Here is a 22,582-nt window from a genome sequence, read left to right on the forward strand (position 1 = left end):
AATGGAAGATTCTAACCTGTTTTTTAAATTTGCTGCTCTTGGTTTTGCAAGGCTGAGAACCTGCTTGTGTTTTAGAATCAGCAGACATAAGCTAAATTCCACCGAGGGGCCAGAGATGCTGTTATCTGAAGAAAGGACATCTGTGTACCAAGAACATTTAATCTTCCTGCTTGTTTTGATCACAGACTGTCAGAGGCCTATCCTTGATGCAAAATAAACCATTGTATTCAAAGTGATAAGCTGAAAATTATGTTATTCGTTAATAGCCTAGCATGCTAGCTTGCTTGCTCATCTTTCTTGCTGTGCTGGGAATAGGTGCTTGGGTAAGCAGTTTTTGGGTAATATAAACCATGGTCCCACTGCTGAAGAGAGAGACTCTCCGAGAGGTGGCAACATCTCTCAGCAAGAAGAAGAAATTATAGAGTCCAGCCAACGTCCCGGTCAGGGGAGGTGGAGAAGCTGCTACCAACTACAAGTGTGCAGTCGTTGCCTCGCTTCGGCAGTTGGGACCAGTCCAAGCGTTGATAAGTATAGTTGGGAAGGGCTTGCATATTGTAGTGTGAAATCAGCTTTTGAATTTGTAATAAACATTTGTATAAACTGAACTGCTCTCAGCGTGTGTGTGTCTATTTTCTTTCGGTAGCTCAAACACTGTGACCAATCTAAAATGAACAAAGTGAGAGGTATAAGTTTACCCAAGACAAAGGCCAGCACTTGGAATTAGATGGAAGAACAGTTTAGCTCAGGGTGATTTGCAGAGCAGACTTAATGGGCTGGATGGTCTATTTCTGTTCCTTTATCTTGTGATCTTGTGAACATGAAGGCTTTGCCAAGTTGATTTCTAACATCTTTCAGCCACCACTCCAGTCATGCTAATTTGTACCAGATCTTGGTTAAGGAGCAAACTCTTACATTCAAATCCGTAAAAATATTTCCTGCAGAACATTGTACGTTCTCCTTGTGTCTGCATTGGTTTCCTCCAGTTTTCTACTACCTTTCAAAAACATGCCAGGGCTTTAGGTCAATTGGGTGTGATTGCGTGGCGTGGGCTCGTGAGCTGAAAGGGCCTGTTACCTTGCTGTATGTCTAATTTTTTTAATTCTGCAAATAAAATATTTCAGAATTAATCTTGGGTGGTGACTGTCTTGATTTTTTTTAGCATTGGGCCTTTTTTTTATAGTGCACTCCTGTTAGATTGAATTAAAATTATTCTAAAACCTTCCAAACAAATTTAATTCAGACCCGTTTTGATCTTCATATTGGTGAGAGAATTAATTATTGTTTGCTCTGTTATTTAAAAGACTTAGACAGGAACATAGATGCAAGAAAAATAAAGGGTTATAGGTGTGAGGTAGGGAACACTTAGATTATTGAGTAGGTTTGTATAGGTTTGTATTGTGGGCTAAAGGGCCTGTTCTGTACTCTAATGTTCTGTCTTCTAATAAATTTCCTGCTTCTTCCTGCATCTTATTGACATCTTAAAATGGTATTTTAAATATAGAAATTCACAGCACAGTACAGGCCCTTCAGCCCAGCATTTTTGCTGACCTAATAATGTACTCTAATAGGGTAGCATTTTTCAGCTCTTGGACTACATTCATTGGAATACCGAAGGATGAGGGGGACCTTGTAGAGACATTTTAAATACTGAAAGTCCTGGACAGAGTAGATGTGGCAAGGTTGCTTCCCATAGCAGGGTTCCAGGACAAGAGAGCACAATTTCAGGATAAAATGGGGTCAATAGAAAAGAGAGATATGGGAAAATTTCATTAGTTTGAGGGTCGTGAGTCTGTGGAACTTGTTGCCATAGGCACCTATGGAAGTGAGGTCGTTGGGTGTATTTATGGCAGAGACTGGCAGGTATTTAATTAGTCAGGACATCAAGGGTTACGGGGAGAAAGCTGGGGAGTGAGGCTGAGTGAGAGGATAGATCAGCTTATGATCGAATGGCGGAGTGGACTAAAGCCCGAAACATTAGTTATGTACCTTTGCTATTTAAAGGACACTGATTGACCTGCTGAGTTTCTACAGCGTTGTGTTTTTACTCATTTAAGGACTCTTACTTTTGCATTTCATTGTTTGTTTTTCCTCTCTCCATTGCACAGTTGTTAACATTTCTTTATTTGTTTACATGTGACCGATGAACAGTTTTTTTGCACTACCGATGTGTTAATTCTGCCTCACCTGCAAAAAAAAGAATCTCAGGGTTGTACATGATGTCATGTATGTAATCTGACACTGTGGCGTCACTAGGATTGGTGTCACCCAGTGTGGTAACTCATGTTGTCACCGACCCCCCCCCCTCCACCCCATGATTTTTCTACCTCTTTTCTTTTAATTACTGCTCAAAAAAAGTTATTGATATAGGTTCTCAAATACTAATTACTGCAATATTATAGCTAAAACATCAGAAAATTTGACAAAAACAGTGACTATAAAAACACCAGCAACAAAAACAACAGCACATGGTTGTAGCTCATGCAGATGAAACCTCGTGATTCAAAGCGTCATTGTAATTGGGTAATCCTGACAGCTCTGACCAGAGCGCATCAGAAGGTTCAAAAACTAAATTAACATAGAGTTTTACCTTTGATACCTAAAATACTTACAAAAAATATTTTTGGTGTTATAACATATGCTCAAAAAAACTAGTAGTTTTCACTTCATTGATGGACAGACAAGCAATTTGGATAAGACGGAAAAACAGCAGAGCACCAACTCGCACACAATGGTTACAGGATGTTATGTCTTGCTTGAGTTTGGAGAAAATTAGATCTAATGTTAAAGAGATCAAGGTTGAATTTGACAAGATATGGGGCCCATTCACGATCATAATTTGATAACTTAGGCAGAGGTACTTTGGGGGGTTTCTATTTCATGTGCGAGAGCCTATACTTGAATATGAGGTGAAATTCTCATAAGGATTTTTCACTTTTTTGGAGAATTTTGATTCTGTATTGCATTATATAAAAGCTACAATAATTAATTAACATTATGTACATGTAATATTTCTATCAAATTAATAAAAATATTTTAAAAAGGTTTCTGCTGAAACACTGCACAAAAATTTTATAGACAGTTAATTTTGTGTCACCCCCTCTGATGGTATCTCCCACCTCTGATGGTGTCACCCATCTCTGATAGTGTCCACCCCTCTGACGGTGTCACCTCCTCTCTGATGGGGTCACCCCTCTCCTCTCTGATGGGGTCACCCCTCTCCTCTCTGATGGGGTCACCCCTCTCCTCTCTGATGGGGTCACCCCTCTCCTCTCTGATGGGGTCACCCCTCTCCTCTCTGATGGGGTCACCCCTCTCCTCTCTGATGGGGTCACCCCTCTCCTCTCTGATGGGGTCACCCCTCTCCTCTCTGATGGGGTCACCCCTCTCCTCTCTGATGGGGTCACCCCTCTCCTCTCTGATGGGGTCACCCCTCTCCTCTCTGATGGGGTCACCCCTCTCCTCTCTGATGGGGTCACCCCTCTCCTCTCTGATGGGGTCACCCCTCTCCTCTCTGATGGGGTCACCCCTCTCCTCTCTGATGGGGTCACCCCTCTCCTCTCTGATGGGGTCACCCCTCTCCTCTCTGATGGGGTCACCCCTCTCCTCTCTGATGGGGTCACCCCTCTCCTCTCTGATGGGGTCACCCCTCTCCTCTCTGATGGGGTCACCCCTCTCCTCTCTGATGGGGTCACCCCTCTCCTCTCTGATGGGGTCACCCCTCTCCTCTCTGATGGGGTCACCCCTCTCCTCTCTGATGGGGTCACCCCTCTCCTCTCTGATGGGGTCACCCCTCTCCTCTCTGATGGGGTCACCCCTCTCCTCTCTGATGGGGTCACCCCTCTCCTCTCTGATGGGGTCACCCCTCTCCTCTCTGATGGGGTCACCCCTCTCCTCTCTCATAGGGATCATGCCCCCTCTCTGATGGGGTCACTCCTCCCTCTGATGGTGTCACCTCCCCTCCCTCTAATGGGGTCACCCCCCTGATGGGGTCACCCCCCCTCCCTCTGATGGGGTCACCCCCCCAATGGTGTAACACCCCCTCTCTGATGGGGTCACCCCCTCTGATGGGGTCACCCCGCTCTCTGATGGGGTCACCTCCCTCTGATGGTGTCACCTCCCCTCCCTCTGATGGGGTCACCCCCCTGATGGGGTCACCCCCCTGATGGGGTCACCCCCCCTCCCTCTGTTGGTGTCACCCATTGTAGTCCGCGCCCCCCGAATGACGCCAGTGCTCAGACAATACATCTGGAACACTAAAGACTTACTGGAGAAGAAGTGAGGAACAGCAACTTCTGTCCAATAAAGGGTCTGTTTTGGTCCAGTCCTTGACAACGCCAGCCTCCCAGCGCGGTCCTCCTCCCCGCCCCGCCGCGCCGCGCGCCGGCTGACGTCAGGCGGCGCGAGCAGCCCCAGCGCGGCCGCGATTGGCGGATTTTGAAACGCGTCCCTAACCGCCCAGCCCCGTCAGCGCGGCGGCTGGTTTTGAATGCGGCGCCCGAAGGTCCGGGAGCGACCTTGCGATGGCGGCGAGAGCGCGGTGCGAGCGCGTCCGCATCGCCGAGTCGGGTAAGGGAGGAAGAGGGGAAGGGATGCAGCCTGGCCACCTTGCCCTTTCCTTCCAACCCCTTCCCCGGTCGGTCGGGGCCGCGGGCGTCACTGGTCGGGGCTTGGGAGTGGCCCTCTGCTTCAGGCTGGTGCCCAGACTCTCTTGTTCTTAACACTAATTTTAAGAAGTAAAGAAGCCACAGCACTTGCAAAGTGACATCCTAACGTGTAGGGAATGTGCATGATAGATGCCAATTAGGGTTGTCAGGGTTGCTTTTTTATTAAAAGCAGAATAACATGTTCAGACAATAGATAGGTAAAAATCTCCCTCCCCACTAATTCCCACCCTCCTCCCTCTATATCTACCCACTAAAGTTGCTCTTTTAAAAAAAAACCCTGCAGTCAGAGATGTACTGGAAAGATAGCATTGCATCAGGAAGGTATAATTACCTCTGTTCTAAATGAAATTGTTAAGTACCATATTATCCCGGGTATAACACGCCATTACAGAGATGTTCCACTTGCATCTGATGCCACTGGACAAATTGAGAAGGTGGGAGGGGGCGGAGAATTGAAGTGAGAGGTGATTGCAATTCCCCATGGTGACTTGAGAATCAATTTGTGGTCATGGGATGTTGCAGACACCTCTCGCTTCAATTGGTTGCTTTGCGGCGCAAATACTGCTTTAATTTTTTTTTTAAAGAGTGAGGTGGTATTTGTGGTTCGTCGTTCATTCAGAAATCTGATGGCGGATGGGAAGAAGCTGATTTTGTACAGCTTCAGGCTCCTGCCCCTCAGGGCAAAGAATGTACAGCATTGGTGGTGGTGGTGGGGTCTTTGAGGCTATAGAGACTGCTTTCTTAAGAACGTTGCCTCCTGTAGATGTCCTTAATGGAGTGAAGACTGGTGCGCCTGATGGCGCTGCTGAGTTTACAACTCTCAGTAGTCTTTTCCTTTCGTAATGCATGCCAGACGGTGATGCAACAAGTCAGAATTCTCTCCATGGTTCTTCTTTCTTCTTTGGCTTGGCTTCGCGGACGAAGATTTATGGAGGGGGTAAAAAAGTCCACGTCAGCTGCAGGCTCGTTTGTGGCTGACCAGTCCGATGCGGGACAGGCAGACACGATTGCAGCGGTTGCAAGGGAAAATTGGTTGGTTGGGGTTGGGTGTTGGGTTTTTCCTCCTTTGCCTTTTGTCAGTGAGGTGGGCTCTGCGGTCTTCTTCAAAGGAGGCTGCTGCCCGCCAAACTGTGAGGCACCAAGATGCACGGTTTGAGGCGTTATCAGCCCACTGGCGGTGGTCAATGTGGCAGGCACCAAGAGATTTCTTTAGGCAGTCCTTGTACCTTTTCTTTGGTGCACCTCTGTCACGGTGGCCAGTGGAGAGCTCGCCATATAATACGATCTTGGGAAGGCGATGGTCCTCCATTCTGGAGACGTGACCCATCCAGCGCAGCTGGATCTTCAGCAGCGTGGACTCGATGCTGTCGACCTCTGCCATCTCGAGTACCTCGACGTTAGGGGTGTGAGCGCTCCAATGGATGTTGAGGATGGAGCGGAGACAACGCTGGTGGAAGCGCTCTAGGAGCCGTAGGTGGTGCCGGTAGAGGACCATCAGTGGAAATTTGCAAGAGTCTGAAGTGTTTGGCAAGCCTGAGTGTGGTTTCTTCAATAAAGAGCAGGCTGCATTGTGATCACCTTGAATTAATAGTTCTGGCTGTGATTTTTGGTCCCCGAGATGATGTGACTGGAATAGGATTGAACGCTGGGTGTTGCCAATGTCCAAAGTGGACTAGATCAGTAGACAATCACTAGTTAGCCTAGGGCAGCACGGTTTGCAAAGGGGTTAGTGCAACGCTGTTACAGTGCAAGCGACTGGGGTTTGAATCCCTTGCTGTCTGCAAGGAGTTTGTACGTTCTCGTCCCACCGTTCAAAATGTTCCGAGGGCTGTAGCTCAGTTTGGTGTAATTGGGCAGCACGGGCACATAGGCAGAAAGTGCCTGTTACCGTGCTCTCTGTGTGTCTAAATTTAAAGTACAGATTGCTGATGTTGCTCCTCCAGGCTAGAGTGCAGCTTGGTGTTTTCTGCAGAAAGGGTTGTCTGCCAGCAATTTGGCAGAGGCCACTCCCATGACCTGTCCTGATATAGGGTCTCAATCCAAAATGTTCTCCATCTTTTTTCCTCCACATCTACTACTTCTACTGAATTGTTTGAGCAGTTTATTTTGCTGTGAGTAAGTGTTGGTGTTATATACATCTGAGAAAACTTTCAAGATGTAGCAGAATGTTAGGTAGTCAAGGATCCAGTCACAGAGGAGGGGTTGCTGGGGCTTGGATCTCAAATGCGAGGATGACTTTGCTAGGACTATGGTATTGAAGGCAAAGCTGCATTCTATGAATAGTCATCCAACATTGGTATCCAGGTGCTCTAGGACCAAGGAGGAGCTAGGGAGATGGTATCTTCTATGGATTAAAAACACACAATGTTGGAGAAACTCAGCAGGTCAAACAGTGTCCTTTATATTAGCAAAGGTGAAAATACATATCGGACGTTTTGCGCTTGACCCCTTCATCGAGGTATGGAAAAATGTTGGCAGGTGTCAGCAAAAGAGTAAAGGTGGGGGTGTGATCGCAAAGGCAGGAGGTGATAGGTTGAGAAGTTAAGGAGTGGTATCTTCTGTGGATTGTTTGATTGGTAGGGTGGCTGGTAGTCTAGAGATAATGTGAGCCATGACCAACATCTCAAAGCCATTTTAGATGGTTATTTAGTTCTATAATTATGCTTTTTTTTCCCCCAGAATGATGATGGAGCTAATAGGGATTTTGTCCTATTGCAGGGAGCAATTAAAGATGTCTGTGAATTCATCTTCTAGTTGATCAGCGCAGGTTCTCAGAACCTATCCCCAGACTCCATCTGGGCCACTTGCTTTCTGCAGGTTCACCTGATGGAAGACCATCCTGTCTTTAGGAACAGCGACATGGGTTTGGCATTGCTTGAAGTTGTCTACCTGCTGGCTCCTTTTTATTGAAGCGAGCGTAGAACTTTGCACGCCCTACGAAAGTCGCTGTGTACCTGTGATGTTCTCTTGGGACTTGAGCTTTGTGTAGTACCATCTCTTGAACCATACAAAGAAGGAAAACCACAGCAACAGATCAAGTCAACCGTGGAGTGTATACTGCCAATTGACTAGATGAGTTCTGGCAAAACTTGTGGGAACCAGGAATCTGGTCCAGTATTTGTGCAGGCTTCTTCAAGTGCTGACGGCTTTCTAATGCTTCCAGAGTTCAGAGCCAAGAATTTGGATGCCTTGAGCTCAGGTTCACTGCCAAATAACAGGCCCTGTCGCTACGAAGTTATGGGAGCTTTGGAGGTGCCAAGAGCCATGGCCATTGTCTCTGAAAGGACTCGCCCTTCTCTTTCTTGTTTTAATAATGGTGCTAAATTAGTTGGTAACTCTATTTGCTTTTGCAGGGCAGATAAAAGAAAGATTTTTGTATCAATGATAATAACTTGAATCTTGGCTTTTCTGAAGGCATTGCAGAGATCAAACTTTGGTTTCTTGTAGGGAGCTTGATCTCCTGGCTTAAAATCCTCTAACATTGCTTTCAGCAGGAAGTTGACTTCTTAGTTCATAGGTGGTTTTTGATTGAGTTTAGGAAGTAATACAGTAACAGTTTTGAGAGCAGGAGGATAAAGTATTAGGGGAAGGTAGCCTGAGTAAACCTTAAAGACTTTTCCAGGTATCCCAGAGATGTCAGATTTGGCTGCAGTACATTTGGTTTCTTCCTCATTCATTAAGATGTACCCAGCTGTAATTTCTTGTGGTATAACTTGGTGCTTCTTACTATTTATCCAATCTTCCATCAATGTCGATATATTTCCTTCAACAGCTAGAGGTCTTGTGTTGCAAAGTAATCCTTTGTGTGGTCCCTTGATGAACACCTTTTGAAAATCCAAATACAGTAAAACTCAGATAATTTAACATCCTTGGGACTTTGGCTGTGCCTGATTGGCAGATTTTCTGGATTATTGTATATTAGCTTTATTAACATAACAAAAAGATCTTTTAATGCACTTTTAGATGTTCTAGAATAATACAATAAATGCTCCTTGGCATAGGAGCTAGGCCTGCTTCCACTCTGACCTTTGTTGGTGGCATGCACTGTTAAAATGTTGTAGCCTGTGAATCTCTGTGTTGAATGGTTTATTTTTAGGTAGTGTACATTTCTTCTGCCTATTGCAGAAATGGCCATTTTTGCTGTCATGTTAGCCTATTCCAGTCATATGGTGTGGCACACTGTTCATGACTCAGAATCTCACCATTTACAACACCTTACACAGGCAGAAAGAAGCTAATGTACAGAGGCAAGTGAGAATGGATGGAAAAGAAAGGACAAAGTGAGGGAAAAAAGGGGAAGGTGGGAGAGGATGCTGGAAGGTGATGAGAAGGATTGGAATTTGATAGTAAGGAAACTGATAACAAGAGTTATGAGGACATGGAACCAAATTGGGGGGTGGGGGGGGGTGCATCATAGCTAGATAGAACCAGGATGAGGGAAGGTTAAAAATAGATGATGAGGTGGGGGGGGGGGGGTGCATTTATAGGAAAGGGGACAAAATGGGAGATGGATAGGAAGGAGTGAGAGAGACAGGGATGAGGTATTAAATTTGTGTCAGATCTCTCCTGAGCAGTGAAGGCTGAAGATGAACAGGATATTGTGGGAATGGGAAATGGGGGGGGGCGGGGGCGGGGGGGGGGGGTGGTGGGTGGGTGGGTAGGGGTTGAAATAGCAAAGAACCTGAAGCTCAGAATGACCATTGCTGACACAGCATAGGTGATCTGCAAGTTGATCACCAAGTCAATTGGGCTCACCAATTGAAAGGTGATCCCACCTTTCCTAGAACTTGTTCTAATGCCTCAGGAGTTGAATCTCTGCTTCCTAAACAATTGCATTGGCCATGCGCTCATTTTGTTTGACCTCTTATCTACTCTCATTAGTGTGGGTACTATGAGTAATCTAGAAGTCCTGGTTTTTAATCCTTCCTAACTCTTGATAGTCAACTTGCAAACTCTTTTTAAATAAACTGATGAGATTGGCATTGATATACAGTTTACCCTGACCACTGGCAGTTTACCCACCCCTCTCAGATTGTCCTGCAGATTACATCCTTGCCCCTAGCACCAAAAAATCAATGTACCATTCTAGAGTTTATAGCTGCAGAATATACTATTTGTTCAGCTGATAGTAGAAGAAATAATTAATTAGCAGCACAAACAAGTTACAGGCAACATATTGCCAGGAAAAGAAAGAGAAGGTACAAGGGGATTTGTTTGTTGCAAAGCTTGTAACCTATAGCTATTTGTTTTTTTTCTCTCTGAAACAGAATGTCGAAGGCAACAACTTCAAGCCTATCTACAGAGAAAAGGGAAATTGGAGGTTCTGGGTCACACTGGCAGGTTTGTTAACCTAAGTTAGGAAAACATGCTAATCACAATTGCAGCATAAAATTTATGAATTATGTTGCCACGTTCCTTTGATAGACAAATTTGTCCCTTCTCTATATTGCAGTTCAAATTTTTTGCCTGTTGTGACAAGAACACTTGGTGAACAATTTTTCATGGTTAATTTTGTATTCTTTCAAATTTGTATTTGAGGTGCATCTAAGGACACTCAATGACTCTGAAAGAACTCTTTCGCTTCTCTTCCTCTCTTACTGCAAGAGATGCTGTGCGACACTAATGGCGACTTTGCCTTGTGGCCGGCAAGAGGCAATTTTGTATAATGTTATAGGTACTGTGCTATTACATGACAATAAAGGAATCTTGAATTACAAATGTAAATTCTAATGAGAGATTCCTTTTGTGGTTTTTGATTTTTTTTTCCAGTCTCATTAATAGATTGATTTTGTATAGTGTACAAAAAGTATTAAAATAGTTAAATCATTAAAACTTTATTTTATTATTATTTTTTTCCTGAAGTGCCTTAAGATCCATTTGCTAACATTCCTTTCCAACCTGTGTTTCCACGCAGTTTATAGCTGTACACCACCAATATAAAATATATTTTTAAAGTTTAGTAAAAGAAACAAAATTTGTCTCTTGATATCAATAAGGAAATTAATCATTAAACTGTTAAGAAATATTGTATTGCTTTCTTTATTAACTTTTTTTACTTTCAATCCTATTGTCATCAAATGTGGAGCTTGTATGCACCAGACCTTAATATACACACACACACACACACACACACACACACACACACTCATATATATATATATGTGTGTGTATATAAGCATTACCAGGTTTCTGGAGGTATTACCTGCAAAATAGTCCATGGAATTTATATTTAAACAGTCTTCAGTAAAAAGGCTTCAACTGGAACACAACTTGTGTTAGATACTCGCTTGTGATTGTTTGTAATGTTTGAGCTGCAATGGATTTGTGTTCCTATTAATTTTTAATTTAATGTTAAAACTATATTTTATCTAGATATGGTTTAATGTTAGTTTTGGGTGGTCAGGGAAACAAAGACAGCATATTAGCATTTCAACAAACACACATGGTGCTTGAAGCTGGTCCTTGGCTTCAGCATCATCAAATGCATTTGCATTTCAAACACCATTGACCACAGAATCCAGTTTAAAAGATGGACCGGTTCCTGATTGCAGTTGAGGCCAAGAGATGAAAGTATTTATGGTGGTTCTTGAGATACTGAAAACAATTGGTGTTCTTTCAGAAGCACCTGTATAAACACATGGCCATTTTGCTCTTGTGAGCAGACTTCATGGAGGCATAAGTGGACTTGGATGCTTTTAGCACATCAGTGTGAAAAGATGTTATGAACTTAAAAAGACAGAAATTATGTCACATACCATGTTACATGAGAGTTTTGCCAGAAATATATTATTGAAATGAGAGACAAAGAGTTGAGTTGAAGAAAACCTGCCATTCTGTTAAGATACAGAACTGACCAGCAGCAATATTTCCTGCAGAGGGGGGGAAAAGCTGCCTATATTACTCCTGGAAAAGGAGAACAGAGAATAAGTGGCTTTGAAATAAGTAAGCCCACTTCTGACTGTCTCTTTAAGATAAAAAGGGCAGCTTCATCGTTCGGAACATTGATTTCAAAGTCTTAATTCAAGAGAAAAAAAATACTCGTGTGAAGAAAATCTCTGAAAGACAAATTATCAAAAGAATTGTGAGTTAAAAAGGCCTGAAGATATGATGTTTAAAATTGCTTCATAATTTATTTCTGAACTGAAAATTTAAGATATTCAAGCAAAACCAAAATGATTTTAAAAAATTTAAAATAGGCTTTTAAGTGTTTGGGACTTTAACGAACCACACACGCACATACTATATTTACATTTGCACATAGTGGTAGTTTAAGATTGAGTTTAAATTAGAGATAAGTAATAAATGTCATTATTATAGTTTAATAAAAACTATTATTTTGAATTTACCTTTGCCATTGCTCTTCCAAAGTCTCTTTAGACCCTAACAGAATTGAGAGGGTTGTTAGTTTGTTACAGAGCTAATTACCATTACAGAAAAATGACTGCAGGTTGATCAGAAATGGAAATAAAATATTTGCAGTATTTGTCATTTGAATAGGCCACATGGAAAGAAAATGGAAATATGTATGATGCCAAGCATCAAATTCAAAATGATTAGTTATTCACAATACACAAAAATTGTTAACTTTTATTTGCTGCAAAGGGACTCAAAGAAGCATCACTAGTCTGGCACCCCTAAACAAAAGCAAAAGAGAGTCCCTTTGTAGACATTGTATGTTGGTGGATCCCTCTACCACCAAAGCTGCAGCTTCCTGTATTTACATAACTGTCCATGGCCTCGTGTGCTGCCAAATTGAGGCAAGCTGCAAGTTGGAGGAATAGCACCTTCTCGGCAGCCTCCAACCAAACAGGGTCAATATCGACCACCAATTTCCATTAAACCCCCCCCCCTTTCTCTGGTCACTCTATTTCCCTCATCCCTCTGTACCCCTCCTTCCAGCTCCCCACCCCTTCTCTTCTGCCTTTCAGAAAACTATATCTTTCTTAGTCCTCTTCCCTCTTTCCTCCTATCATTTCTTAGCTTTTTCTTCTATCCTCCCCCAGTAACCACTTATTAACTCTTAACCTATTCTCCTCTCCCCCACCCTGCCCCATGTTTTTATTCAGGTGTCTGCCCAATTTTTGACTGAAGAAGGGCTCAGGCCTGAAATGTCAACTGACTTTTAATTTCTATGCTTGCATGACTTGATGAGTTTCCCCAGCACTTTTATGTACTGCAATATCTCAGTGTTTTTTAAACCTATAGATTTGGAGCTTTAATCGCAATTTGTAATCTAGTGCATCATTTGATAAGTTGGAGCTTCTGAAATGCATATGTGGTTATTCATTCATTGCCAATTTTAAACCTGTGTTTGCGTAAAGAAAATTTTGAGTGGTTTTCAGGTTTTAATACAAAAATGTATCTTTTCAGGTACTATTTAGGGGACCAAACTAATCGAAAAGTGCAGCAACGACCTGCTCCTTTCAAAGTTGGCATGGTGAGCAGGAGCTTATGATCCGTTTCAAACCAAGTGACTAGGATTTTTTTAATGCATGAAGTTTGTGGTATTGTTTTGGCATAACCCAGAGAATTTTGTGGTAGCTTATTAGAATTCTATATCTGCTCATTGGGGATAATAGCAAGAAATAATAAAAATACTTGGGTGGCGAGAAACATTCAGCATTTCAGATCAAAGAATTTTCTTCAGAATGTCCATGCTTAATACAAATTATGCTACAGCAATATGAGGTGTGCTTTTTCAAGTAAACCATGCAGGATTTGGCTTAGTTGTAATAAATAAATCTTAAGAGTTGGTGGCATTTGTGAGTGAGAACATTTGGCGTATCTGGTATTATCTTTATAAATTCTCAGTATTGTATTGAATGAGAATTGAGAACCATTGTATTTAAACCCCTGTGTACTAAATTTAATACATCCTCTCTAATATTTAATTTTTAAAAGTAAGATGCAAGGAAAATCTAAATAAATCAGGAGGCAAGTGGGCAACTGAAAACTTTGAGATAAAGAATAACAACAGGATTTTCTTAATTGTGTATTGGCCTCAGAAGAGTAAAAAAATGAGAGCAATGCACAGAAGTCCTAGAGGAACTCAGCAGGTCAAGCAGCCTCCACATGTGCTAGGATGCTACATGACATGCAGTTACTCCAGCACTTTAATGCATTGCATTTGACCCCAGCATCTGAAGATTTTCTTGTTAAGATGAGAGCAATGAAGTCTTCCAAGGTGGTTTCAGGGTGAGAATATATTGTGGAGTAAATTAGATGGCATAGTTTTGTAAAGGCTCTGTAGTTTATTTAGTACGGCATTAATTAGAGAGCTGGCTTACTGTGCACATCAGCAGTGTGTGGAGTTTGCTGAAATGGGACCAAGAAAATCCAGAACGGACATCTGAAGAAGGAAACTGACATGAACTTAAGGGTTTGATACAAAAGGGCGGAAATGGTATTGGGAGCAAAAGTATTGTATTGGTTGCAAATTGTCTGTTTGAACACAAATGAGAAATAGTGACATGTTGAAGCACCTTTTATGAAGGATAAAGGAGAGGGTTGAAGGATAAAAGGATGTTGAGGAGGATCAAACATTTAAATTATTCCAGTGTTGTAATTAATTGGCGTTGCATTAATTGTGTTTCTTTCAGGGAGGAGGCCAGAAGCATAATATTTCTACAACACATTCTACATTCAAAGGCCGAAACAATCCAGAATGTACTAATCGCATTAAATCACTGGCTGCTAGGAATCAAATTCAATGCAATTCAAAGACCACTGAAAACAATCCCACCCTCACTAAAACAGTTCCTATGTTTCCCCAAGTTATGAATGCTGATGAGACTACTCAATCCAGGCAATGTGTGGAGAATTTAAAACCTGGAATTTCAACTTATCAATTCAGTCGCACGTTAAGCAATGAAGAAGAAAAAATGAAACATACAATAGGTGTATGTCAAATTGCTGGACAGTCTGCTGGTACAGTTTTAATAAAGCTATTTACAAGAAAGGAAAATAATGCTCGAATTGAAAGATTAAAGGAGACTACTTCTAATAAATACTCATGGGCAATTAGTGTTGACAATGTTGCCGGGGAAGCCCCCGGAGGAGCCAAGTCGGCAGCCCCATCCAGAGGGGCCCTCAGTGGAGCCAAGCCCATGGCCCCATCCAGGGGAGCATCTGGCAGAACCAAGCCCGTGAGCACGGTGGGGGAGTCCAAGGGGGCCCTGAGCATGGCCAAGCCTGTGGGAGTATCCAGGGGGGCCCCAAGTGAAGTCAAATTGGGAGGTGGAGCTAAGGGAGCCTTCAGCAGAGCCAAGCCCGCGGCCCCTTCCAGGGGGGCTCCCGGCGGACCCAAGCCTGCAGCCCTGTCCAGGGGGGCTCCCGGCAGACCCAAGCCTGCGGCCCTGTCCAGGGGGGCTCCCGGCGGACCCAAGCCTGCGGCCCTGTCCAGGGGGGCTCCCAGCGGACCTAAGCCTGCGGCCCTGTCCAGGGGGGCTCCCAGCGGACCTAAGCCTGTGACCCTGTCCAGGGGGGCTCCCGGCAAACCCAAGCCTGCGGCCCTGTCCAGGGGGACTCATGGCAGACCCAAGCCTGCGGCCCTGTCCAGGGGGGCTCCCGGCAGACCCAAGCCTGCGGCCCTGTCCAGGGGGGCTCCCGGCAGACCCAAGCCTGCGGCCCTGTCCAGGGGGGCTCCCGGCAGTCCCAATCCCACAACCCTGTCCAGGGGAGCCCTGGGTGGAGCCAATCTACCGAGCAGGTTCAGGGGTACATTGGATGGAGCCAAGCCCACGGGCACATCCAAGATAACCCTGGTCCAAGCCAAGTCAGGCGAGTACAGGGGAGCCCCCGGTGGAGGCAAGCCAGCCTCAGCTGCAGTTAAATCTACAGGTAGGTTGACAATTCCAAAAGAACCTTCAAAAGCAAAGATGGAGGAGAACTGTGGGACATTTGGCAAAACTGAACAAAAGTTTGAAAGTGACAACACTAGAAAATCTTCATGCAGAGTCAGCCTTCCAACTGGACCTAATTCTGCTGTAAGTAGCTCAGTGACAATATGGAAACCGTTTTCAAAATCTGAACAAAAATTACATCTGGTTTTGTCGTCACCTCCAAGAAGATTAAGGAAAAGTAAAGGAGCAGTACAAAACTTAATGGAATCTACAAAGTCAGCAATGAGCACAGTTAAGTGTCGAAATTATCAAAGCTCCATCACCAAGACATTCAAAGGAAAAGATGAAAGGAGGTAAACAGTGTTTGAATGCATAAAATGGTTTGACTCGCTATTAATTTGAGTTTTATGGTCTGCTCTAAAATGTGCTATAGAAGAAGGATAAGAATGATTTAATAGAGGTCTCCAAGATTGAGAAGCATAGATAAGGTAGACAGTCACCACCTTTTCCCAGGACAGGAGTACCAAACACTGACTAGAGTCATCTGAACAAAGTGAAGGAAGGAAAGTTTAGGGGAGACATCAGTAGTAAGTTTTTTACAGAATTGTGGGTGCCTGGAATGCATTGTCAGGGATGGTGGTGGGGCATTTAAGAAACTCTTGGGTAAAAGAAAAATAGAGGGTTATGAGGTAGGGAGAGTTTAGTTATTTATTGGTTGGTACATAAGGGGTTGGTACATATGTAAAATTAACTTAATGGAAGCATTTTTGTCTATCCAAAATGCAGCATATCACCTGTGCTTGGAATTTCTATAATTCATTAACAACTAGCTCCTTTGCCTGTCATGGAGTAGAGGATTCATGCACAGTTTAAAAACCTGGGATGGTTTTGTCCACTATAATTGTAATCTAGAGGAACTTGTCCTCTATGGTAAGAAAGGACATACAGGTAAACCCCTTATAATCTTCTCACTTAAACCAATTAAGTTAATATTGGTGATGTTGAAAGCACCATTACTGTAATGCAAATATCTTTAATCTAGGATTCTCCAAATATATGATGACTGTTAGGAGGTACAGTATTTCGTACACACTAGCTTATAAATTGCTCACCTTTTTATTTGCCCATTTGGTCACATTTGAAAGTCCTTTATCCTCCCTCATTACTGCAGTAATAGCTCATCACAATACCTCTGCCATCTTTTTATAGCACCCCAGCTTTTTAATAGCACTCGCACTTGAGCATCTATAATGTCAGGAATTCTGCTGGTCTTTCAACCATGCCTTAATGATGGCAGGAATATCATTCCCATTTCTAATCAATGCTCAATTAATTTGTGATACTGGTTAGGCTCTTTGTATTATCAATGTAATGTAATGTTATCAATGTAATCTCTCCCTCATGCAGAGATTACAATGATAGAGGGCCTGTGTTTTGATCTATTTCAGAGCTCCCTAAATTCCTATTGCAGGACCATACTCCTTTTGACTGTAACATACCTGACTCTGGCTTCGGAGACAAAATGTACACACTGAATTCAGCCTCTTGGCTGCAGATGAATCACTTGCTGTGCCATGATCTTGTCTCTGGCTGAACTCCCCAGAGAAACATTTTAAACCCACCCTCGATCATGTTTCAACCTGCCAAAGTAGAAGTGAGATGTACTCTGAAGTTTTCCTCAATACCTGCATCCATCCATTTGTTTTCTTGGGAGTCACCTCCTACTCTGACTGCCATTCCTTAAGATATGGAGTAATCACATATGAAATATCCTCATAACGTTTAGCTTTAGTTGGCACTGAAGATCTGAACCCCACTGCTTACACTGACCAAAACCAGAGGCACTTCTTGCAGATGAAATAATCCAAATCGACATTCTCACATTGCTACAAGTTATACAACATGTACCTGAACTTTGCCTTAATTCTAATTGAGAATGGACTACTTGTAATCTTTTCCCTGCTTGAACCCAGTTCTTAACATTTAGCCCAATTGACACGGCGATACGAAGTTTACTGATATGGCCACTGCATTTCTTGTCTGTAAGGGGCAAGTTACACATTATCTAATTTGGAAATGTATTGTGGTTCTATTCAGCAGACTGGATTTTAGTGATTCAAGCTGGGAGATGCACATTCTCTGAAGGTAATTGGAAAAGATAGATGTTCTCTCAAGAGGAAATTATGTCCTCAATGAAACTTGGTGGACAGTAGAGACCTACTTTTATACTGGTGCAGAAGTACTATTTGCTTTTGTTTTAAGCATTTATTGTTATTCCCACAACTTGAACTGGTTCTTTGCTGGTAGAATAAAACATAGTAGTCCCTCAGAACAGATAAGAGACCCCATTGCATTCATTTGAGTAGCAGAGGGTTATTCTCAATCTCCTTGTCAGTGTTTTTGTTTCTTTCCGAGGACTATTTTTAATGGATTATTTGCTCTTGAAAAACCTTGCTTTGTGAAAAAGGGTTATGACGTTTCTACATTATAAATGTGATTGCTGTTTGGTATGTTAGAGCATTTTGAAAGATATCAATTTATTTATTAATAACAAAAAGCAATGTTAACAAGTAATAGTGGGTCATAAATGGGGGCATGGAATATAAAAATGTTATGGTTATGTTGAATCTTTATGGGATTGACTGGTTGATCTGCACATACTTGATAAACCACATGGCTTCCTGTGCCATTCTGATGTCTCTTTGGTCATTGAATACTTCATCCATCCTTTTGATCTCTGTCCTGTTAAAACCAAAGACAAGTGGTTTCTCTTATTAAGTGTGCTATTCATATTTTACCTCAGGAAACAACTTGAAGAGTGGTTGGCTTCCAAAGGAAAGACTTACAAACGCCCACCCATGCCAACCCCTTTGAAGAGAGTGGTAAAGTCTGTTAAGAAGAATCTGGAGCATTCTTTCTTGGAAGCAATGGAAGAAGAGAATACCCTGGCAGTTAGAGTGGAGCACATGTTGGATAACTGCATGAAACTACTGGAGAGGGTATGGAGGTTTTCCTAGAATGACACGGGTATTAATACTAACCAAAATACACATTGTCACTCCTTCAGGATGAATTCATGTGTACCATGGAGTTTATCAAAAGAGAGATTTTGTTAAGGGGCATCTTGGAATCAAGCTACAGGTACACAATCCTTTATCCAGAACCCTTGGGGACAATGTGTGCCAAATTTTGGACTTTGCCAGATTTTGGAAAGCCAGATTTAAACCCACCCAAATCGTGTTGCCGTATCCACCCACACCCTTTTCCAGTCGCGTTGCCAGTCGCCCCCCTGGCCTGGTCACTCTCCCCACTTGCCGGATTTTAGATGTCTGGATAAAGGATTGTGTACCTGTACAATGAGGATGCTAATTGCATGTGGTGAAATGTTTTTCACTGTTCTTCTCCAAACTGGCAATCCACTGTTTTCAAACAGCTGAAAAGTAGCAGAATCTATTGCTCAATTATTGTTAGGGTTAAAATGACTTTGCCAGTTTCTAGCAGCTATAAGTTTCTTGCAGTCTGCAAAAGATTTTTGACATTCTCTTGAGTGTTTCTATAGTTACGCCTTTACAATCAAGGTTAAAAGCTGTGTTTTCAACCATAAACAAAGTAGTTAGTTTTGAATTGGCTTTTGTGCTGTTAGAATGAAGAACATGGAGTTAGGACATACAATTTCTTTGTGTACTTTTGAATGTACAGGTCATATCTTATGACTGTTTATTGTTTTAAAGTATAGTTTAGAGAGCAAATAAACAGTGGAAAATTCAATGCTATTGGAACAATCTTATTCATTGTCAAAAACAACCAGCTTACATGTTCTCAAGTGATTATAAAGGGAAAGAGTCGCAACAATTATGTTTTACTTTTGTAAACTAACTTTCACTTTAAAACCATTCACTGCACTGGTGACTCAACTTGCCCAATATGTTAAAACACTGCAGCATTTAGCAGATTTTGGTTAGCTGGATATTCAGGTGCATCCTTTGGATTGCTCCTTCTACTGTGTCTAATTGTTAAACATGTTACCATTCAGGGTTCCCCTCCTGAACAAGTGTCTGAAGCACTGCAGAATGTTCCAGAGGGAGAAAAATTTGCAAAGTACTGGATTTGCCAAGCACGGCTGCTGGAGTTAACTGATTCGATGGAGGCTGTCATAGCTCTGTTTGAACAGGCTGTTCACAATGGTGCAAAGGTAAAAATATTTGGGTGTAGAGGCAGCTGCACTGCTAACTGAGGGATTGCACAACCGGACGGATTGAGAATTCAGTGAGCAAAAACAGATTTACTGCAGGCTGCCTGGGTGGTCTTGTACTCCCAGCCCGGACCTGGCTGCGAACCGCGCCACGTGGGTCCCCAAGCGCCAGCTTCTGAGCCCGGTGCCGAGGTTGGGAGGAAACCCCTGATGGTGCCATTTTGGCCGGCTGCGCGCATGACAAGCGGGGCCGGTTCGCCTGCCTAATGGTGTACTGCCACATGGGAAGAATTATAAAATGCATTTAAATAATTTAAAAGGCAGGTGTTAAAGTTTAAGATTTATGTCCTACAGTGAGAAACTCTTAACTCTTTCACAGCCTGTTGAAGAGCTTCGGTCTGCACTTGTGGAAGCCATCATGAGAAATGCAAGCTCGTGCAAAGCCTGGACAGGTAAACTTGTGCAACAACACCATCTTCCATCTGGGCACCCTTCAACCATTAACATGGACTTCTCCACTTTCCATTAAAGTCCCACTCCTATTTTATTTCCCCTGTCTCCTTTCCTCTAGTTCATATTCTCTCTCTCCTTTCACAGATCCAAAATCAATTCTCACCGTTCCTCTTATCATATTAATTTAATACCTTTTGTCTGTTCTCCTTCCACCCATTCTACCCCCTTTCTATCCTCAGCCTTTCATTCTGCCTGTGTTTTTTTTCCCACGTCTACTTGGAAGAAGGGATCAGGCCCAGAATGTCGGTAATATTTCTTTACCTCCTGTGGAGACTGGGAGACCAGCTGAGTTCCTCAACATTTCTGTGTTTCATCTAGTGTCACAGCTTCTGCAGAATTTCGTGTTTCACGGCATTAAAAAGAAGTTGCCTTTAGAGTTGTAATGGCTAAAGTTAATCACAAGCTGATCTTGAGTGAAATTATTGTCATCAGTTATAATCCATTAGGGCTCTTTTAAATTTAACTTAATTTATAAATAGTTTGTAAATTCAGTTTGTAAAATGTTGTGAAGTTGTACCCAAGCATAATACAGTATTCTTGGCTAATTTAAATGAGAACCCCCTTCTTATAGAAATGGAGTCGGATCAGAAATATTCTCATTTTAATGTCTTTCCACACCAAACATCTTTAATGGGAACTATTGGGTGAAGAACTCAGTTTCTATTCCTGATTAAAGTTTTTTTTTAAATTTTTTATTTTTCACACTATAAACCACATTGATCAAGATACATACATTTTTCTTTTCAAATATATAGTGTCGTTTTCTCCCCCCCCTCTTCCCATCCCACCCTCCCTACCTCCCCTCCCATTCATTTAAAGTTCAGAATCTAAGATACATTAAACCCGTCAAACAATGTTGTCACTCAATAAAAATAAACAAGGAATTCCACTGAGTCAATTCTTTTCATTTCCTTCTCCTTCTGTCATTTTAGGTGGTAGATGTCCCCGGTAGGTTTTCTCTATTGTGTTTCATGTATGGCTCCCTTATTTGTTCAAATATTGTAATATTATTTCTTAAGTTATATGTTATTTTTTCTAGTGGAATACATTTATTCATTTCTATATACCATTGTTGTATTCTCAAGTTATCTTCTAATTTCCAGGCTGACATAATACATTTTTTTGCTACAGCTAGGACTATCCTAACAAATCTTTTTTGTGCACCATCCAAATCAAGTCCAAATTCTTTGTTTTTTATGTTACTTAGGAGGAAGATCTCTGGGTTTTTTGGTATATTGCTTTTTGTGATTTTATTTAATAACTGGTTTAGATCTTCCCAAAATTTTTTCACTTTCTCACATGTCCAAATTGCATGAATTGTTGTTCCCATTTCCTTTTTACAGCAAAAACATCTGTCAGATACTGTTGGGTCCCATTTATTTAACTTTTGAGGTGTAATGTATAGCCTGCGTATCCAGTTATATTGTATCATACGTAACCTCATGTTTATTGTATTTCTCATAGTTCCAGAGCATAACTTCTCCCATGCTTCCTTCTTTATCTTTATGTTTAAATCTTGTTCCCATTTTTGTTTAGTTTTACCATTTGTTTCCTCATTCTCTTTTTCTTGCAGTTTAATATACATATTTGTTATAAATTTTTTGATTATCATTGTGTCTGTAATCACATATTCAAAATTACTTCCCTCTGGTAACCTCAGACTGCTTCCCAATTTGTCCTTCAAGTAGGATTTCAGTTGGTAGTATGCCAACACTGTATCGTGAGTTATATTATATTTATCCTTCATTTGTTCAAAGGATAATAATTTATTTCCTGAAAAGCAATTTTCTATTCTTTTGATCCCTTTTTTCTCCCATTCTCTAAAGGAAAGGTTATCTATTGTAAAAGGGATTAGCTGCTTTTGCGTCAGTATTAGTTTTGTTAATTGGTAATTTATTTTATTCCTTTCTACATGAATCTTCTTCCAAATATTGAGCAGATGATGTAATACTGGAGAATTCCTACGTTGTAGCAATTTTTCATCCCATTTATATAATATATGTTCAGGTGACTTCTCCCCTATTTTATCTAGTTCTAATCTAGTCCAATCTGGCTTTTCCCTTGTTTGATAAAAATCTGATAGGTATCTTAATTGTGCGGCTCTATAATAATTTTTAAAGTTTGGCAGTTGTAAGCCTCCTTGTTTGTACCATTCTGTTAATTTATCTAGTGCTATCCTCGGTTTCCCCCCCTTTCCATAAGAATTTCCTTATTATTTTCTCTAACTCCTTGAAGAATTTCTCCGTCAAGTATATTGGCAATGCCTGAAATAGGTATTGTATCCTTGGGAAAATGTTCATTTTAATACAGTTTATCCTTCCTATTAGTGTTAGTGGTAAGTCTTTCCAATGCTCTAAGTCGTCCTGTAATTT

General features: G+C 41.9%; 1 protein-coding gene and 1 long non-coding RNA gene across 7 annotated transcripts in view; one reads left to right on the forward strand and one right to left on the reverse strand.

The window, feature by feature from the left end:
- LOC138754005 (uncharacterized) overlaps positions 1–4,383 on the reverse strand; it is a 42,437-nt gene extending 38,054 nt beyond the window's left edge. The window contains exon 1 of the long non-coding RNA XR_011351540.1: positions 4,266–4,383. This is a non-coding gene — a long non-coding RNA (uncharacterized lncRNA). The remainder of the gene's footprint in view (positions 1–4,265) is intronic.
- A 59-nt stretch (positions 4,384–4,442) lies between these two features.
- ckap2l (cytoskeleton associated protein 2-like) overlaps positions 4,443–22,582 on the forward strand; it is a 60,355-nt gene continuing 42,215 nt past the window's right edge. For 3 of the 6 annotated variants that reach the window (XM_069917715.1, XM_069917714.1, XM_069917711.1), the window contains exons 1-7: positions 4,443–4,566; positions 9,932–10,004; positions 13,035–13,101; positions 14,264–15,858; positions 18,309–18,504; positions 19,539–19,697; positions 20,077–20,149. In XM_069917715.1, coding sequence (XP_069773816.1) covers positions 4,521–4,566; positions 9,932–10,004; positions 13,035–13,101; positions 14,264–15,858; positions 18,309–18,504; positions 19,539–19,697; positions 20,077–20,149 — 2,209 coding nt within the window. In that variant the 5' untranslated portion in view covers positions 4,443–4,520. Of the gene's footprint in view, positions 4,567–9,931; positions 10,005–10,202; positions 10,339–13,034; positions 13,102–14,263; positions 15,859–18,308; positions 18,505–19,538; positions 19,698–20,076; positions 20,150–22,582 lie in introns of those variants that run through there. The other 3 variants (XM_069917716.1, XM_069917712.1, XM_069917713.1) reach the window with 2 other exon arrangements.

Source organism: Narcine bancroftii, chromosome 2 (genome assembly GCF_036971445.1).
Source record: "Narcine bancroftii isolate sNarBan1 chromosome 2, sNarBan1.hap1, whole genome shotgun sequence".
In the NCBI taxonomy this organism is placed as follows: domain Eukaryota; kingdom Metazoa; phylum Chordata; class Chondrichthyes; order Torpediniformes; family Narcinidae; genus Narcine; species Narcine bancroftii.